Source organism: Centruroides sculpturatus, unplaced genomic scaffold (assembly GCF_000671375.1).
Source record: "Centruroides sculpturatus isolate CEXI.00-Female unplaced genomic scaffold, Cexi_2.0 scaffold1653, whole genome shotgun sequence".
Lineage (NCBI taxonomy): Eukaryota > Metazoa > Arthropoda > Arachnida > Scorpiones > Buthidae > Centruroides > Centruroides sculpturatus.
In genome coordinates this window covers 148454-152840 of record NW_019385894.1, presented here as the reverse complement: position 1 = coordinate 152840, position 4387 = coordinate 148454, and the positions used below count along the sequence as shown (strand labels likewise).

Here is a 4387-nt window from a genome sequence, read left to right as displayed (position 1 = left end):
CACGCAACGGAGAAAAATTTCAACATGGGATAGGTTAATATATTTTTTCATACATAATCGGTTATCCAAAAAATAAGTTATCCGAACAACCCCAGTCCCCAATTGATTCGGATAAACGACGCTCTACTGTAATTGTTTATATAAATTATTCTTTTCATAAAGCTGATTATAAGTCTTTGAACAAACACAGATTGAAAGCTCAACTTAATCTGTTTTATCTACAAACACAATGCTAAAAAATGGAAATTACCATAACTTTTAAGCAGTCTATAATATACAGAATATTTAATATCAATAAAAATAAATATTAATAATATTTACCAAAGGCTCTAATGTATCAAGATCTTTAATTTTATTTCCACTGAGATTGAGATGTGTCAATTTTGGACTACCTTGTAATAAATTCAATCCACCAGAAATTCTGTTGTCACTTAATTCCAGCTAAAAATAATTTATTATAATAATAATTTTAAAAATTTTCAAACATAAATCATATTAACCATATAAAATATTTACCTTTTTAAGATTTGGAAGTTTTGGAAAACCTTTTAAACTTGTTAAACCAACATTAATCAAGCTCAGAGTTTCTAAGTTTACAAAATCATCTGTAAGACCAACTACTGATGTACTACGACAGTTGTCCAAATTTAACTCTGTTATCTGAAAAATAAATAATAATAAACAATTAATTCTTTTTACCTCTTTGTCCTTACTCTTATCAATTTATGTTTGTACTCTTGTCTACATGGACATTGTTTATTAATAGGACTTATTATACTGGTGTAGTTTCCGTTTAACAAATAGACGAGATCTTAGTCAAAATGTGAAAATAAAGTTATTTTGTTTTGATCAAGTTTGTTATGCTGTAAACATTTACCAAGTTTGGTTTGATATATTGGTTATTGGCACACCACTAGTAACAAGATAAAAAGTAATATTATATAATATTACAAAAAGAAGGCAGTAAACAGATCACAAAAAGAAACAAAAACCACAAACATCAAAACAAAGACTGGATTACCTAAAATAACAATTCTATTGTTTGTTTGGTAATACAAATCTAATGTCATTATAATACAGAACTGTGTAAAAATTCTCTGCTGACCAATGTGGATGGAAATCTTATTTCATTATAACATGAGACCACATTCTGCCCAAGTAACACTACAGAAACTTAAAAACCTTAACTGGAATAGAATGATATCATGAGTATGGTAGCTAAGTCAAAGACATCTTAATTAGCTAGGGCAAAAGACTATTTTTTGAGAGAAAAAAAAAGACAACATTTAATTTAATTAAGCTATATTAGCATCTCATTCACTTTTCACTTACTGATATTGAAGACTTGTTATGTTCCAAAGTTTAATATGAAATATTTAAATAGAAGCAGATTTTTACAGAAAAACAAAACTGTACATTCAAAGTACTATTTTGTTTTTCAATACAATAGTACAAAAACAGACAGCAAGTATATTACAGTAGACCCCCCTATAAAACGGGTTCCTATAATTACAATTCCTATAAGACAGTGAAAAAATTGCGACGGTAAAAAAACTCCTATAATTACGTAAAACGCCATCAGGCAGCCGAACTACTTTCTGTGCTGTCAAGCGCCACGCTACGGAAAGATTACTATCGCCTGTACAGTATAATATATAAATTAGGTACTGTACATATAATTATATATAAATTAGGTATTGTGTATATAATTATATATTAACTTAATTTATTGTAACTTTATTATAATTATATATATGCTTTCTGCTGCCTGGTGCCACGCTACGGAGAGTTTAGGCAAACTATCGTCTGTACAGTATGTAAATTAGGTACCCTAAGTCTAATACATTACTGTAATTTTATGCATTTCTTGTGAAAGAAACATTTCTTATTCAACGGCCATAAAAATTATTTCTATTAATAATGTCTCCAAAGTTCAACAAATTTTTTGCAGAAAAATAACTTATCATAAATCGCGGCCGGCGTTTAGTGCACTGCTCCACGACGAAAACAAGCTTGAGCAATGGCGACGTCAAATGGTGCACACTCGGTAAGTAATCCTACAATTTTTTGTTTTTAGCATAGTTTATACAGATTATTACCAAAAAATTATACATATTTTAGAAATATTGAGTCGAATTCGTCTAGAATCGATTAATTTTATGGAAGAAAACCTTTCAAACAGCCATAGTCCGTAAACTTCACACGTGTCGAGCTGTGATTGGCTCATGTATTTAAGGATTCCTACAACGCGAAATTCTTATAAAGCAAAATGTATCTACCGCGTTATGGGGAGGTCTACTGTACTTTGCTAAGGGAGAATTAGCTATACATTAACCCTTGCTTGTATTTTCTCCAAATAACCATTGGGAGTCTCAGTGCTGCTGATATACTTGAATAAACTGTTTCTACAGGTGTCCCATTTCGTTAGTACAATGTTTTTGAATTTGTCTGTTCTGATGACTACTATCTCAACATCCTTGTGCACTGCCCATGTGGTTATGTATATAAAGAAAGTTTCCCATTGAAAGTGTTCTTTTTTGACCCCAGTTGAGACTTTCAATCATCTTTTCAACATCTGGTATAACCTTGTTGTCCGAACATATAAGAGAACCCTGCATTCAGTAGTCATTATAGAGTTGGAAAGTTGAAAAACATTCTTCTAAAGACATTCTACTTATCATGTTGTTTTTGAGCCTCCTTGTAATAAACTGCCAATAAGACAATGCTGACATTAATCCTGCACAGGAGATTTGGGTTCTGGTTGTAGAAAAATGCTCTAAATGAATAATATTTCTCAGTAAGGTAATGCCTTCTTCTCCTAGCCTAATCTTATCATATTCCTCGAGTATAAGCTTCTGATTACTAGAAGTAAAATAGAACATTCAGGTGACAAACATATTCTGTAAATTGATATTCAGCATGACTGATGACTAACTATCATTTTTCGTTCTTTTTAAAACACACATTCTGTTAGTTCTAAACCTGATGATAACCATTAAAAACAGAGGAAAACATTTGTTTTTCATTTAATTAAATCTAATCCATGCTGATTGTTGGTAATTACATATATTACTTTCTGTGGAGCTGTGAAACAAAGTTTGAGCAATATTTGGCTAGTACCAATGAACTAAAAGATCAAATTCATGAGTGCATTCAGGAGATACCAATAGACATGTTGCAACAAGTTATTTTTTTCCAGCAAAGCTAAACACTTATATTAATCACAATGTTGGACACTTATTTGATGTTATTTTGTAGTAGTAGGATTTTATATTAATTACCCTTAAAAAAAAAGGATATATCTATGTGAAATAATAAATATTTACATTTTTATTTCAAGTGTTATTTTAAAACTAATCAAATTTAAATAAACATGATTAAAAACACTAGTCTTTATCACTTTGTATCTCTTGGGTGAGAATGTAAGGCCTTAGTACTGGTCTTATGCTAAAGTTTATATTCTATTTAGATTTTAAATTCAATAATTTTTTTAAACAATGGAACCTAGAACACCCCAAAAATAAATATATAGCATATGCTTGTATTATATTACTAAATAAACATTCTTAATCAGCGCTGTGTGAACTCTAGAAACAATGAACCTGAAAAACAATTTGTCATATTGATATTCAACATTACCAATGACTGACTATAGGTCATATCATATTCCAGTAATTATCAACAACACTTACCTGAAAACAACACAATGTCTAGTGAAAGACATAAATGTTTAATGTGTTTAGATGTTTGAACAATGACATGAATGTTTAATCAAAGACATTACATACACGCACATACAAGTCTATGTATGTGGGTAACTAAAGCCCTGGTCACACTATGCGATTTCCAGCCGCGCAGGTGACTGCAACCGCGACGGCTGTTCCCATTAACTAGTAATCCCCCTCAAAAACCCAGCACGACTGCAACCACAACTAGAAACAAAAAGTTTGTTCTACTTGCGACAATTGCAAATGCGCATCCAATCAACAAACGCCTTTGTGCCATGCCATACAGTGACAACATTGAAAATAGTTCATCATGGCTAACAGAGGATTAATACTTTCACAGAATCAAGATTGATCGAGCTTATTCAGGCTCATGAATACCTGTGGGATTTTAATTCTTCGTTTTATCAAAGATTTTATCTTTTCGTGTATTCTCGCCAGCTTTATCAAAATAATCGCCTTTTTTCTTTTATTCATTCCAGAAAAGGAACTTGCTTGCTATTTTAATAAGAAAAGTGGCTAAAATTCCATAAAATGTTGGCAAACTCACAAAAGTAGTCAAAAACAAGCCACTGTAATTTTATTGGTTTATTATAGGGTCACATGTTTCTGAGTTGCAAACAATGTGTGACCATGAGAAGACACACGTCACTTGCGTTTGT

At 31.2% G+C, this 4387-nt stretch overlaps 1 protein-coding gene across 1 annotated transcript; it reads right to left on the bottom strand.

Annotated features, from left to right (window-relative positions):
- Positions 1–276: 276 nt before the first annotated feature.
- LOC111612448 (acidic leucine-rich nuclear phosphoprotein 32 family member A-like) lies at positions 277–3660 on the bottom strand. The gene is made up of 3 exons (XM_023353663.1): positions 3640–3660; positions 517–714; positions 277–441 (listed from the first exon to the last, which is right to left on the bottom strand). The coding sequence occupies exons 1-3, from the start codon at positions 3658–3660 to the stop codon at positions 292–294; spliced, it is 369 nt and encodes a 122-aa protein (XP_023209431.1). The 3' UTR covers positions 277–291.
- Positions 3661–4387: the final 727 nt, after the last annotated feature.

Coding starts and splice junctions, on each gene's coding strand:
- LOC111612448 (XM_023353663.1), bottom strand. CDS start 3,660: ATGACCTATAGTCAGTCATTG. Junction 715..3,639: donor TGACCTATAGTCAGTCATTG/GTAATGTTGAAT, acceptor TAAATTGATAAG/AGTAAGGACAAAGAGGTAAA. Junction 442..516: donor AACTTCCAAATCTTAAAAAG/GTAAATATTTTA, acceptor AATTATTTTTAG/CTGGAATTAAGTGACAACAG.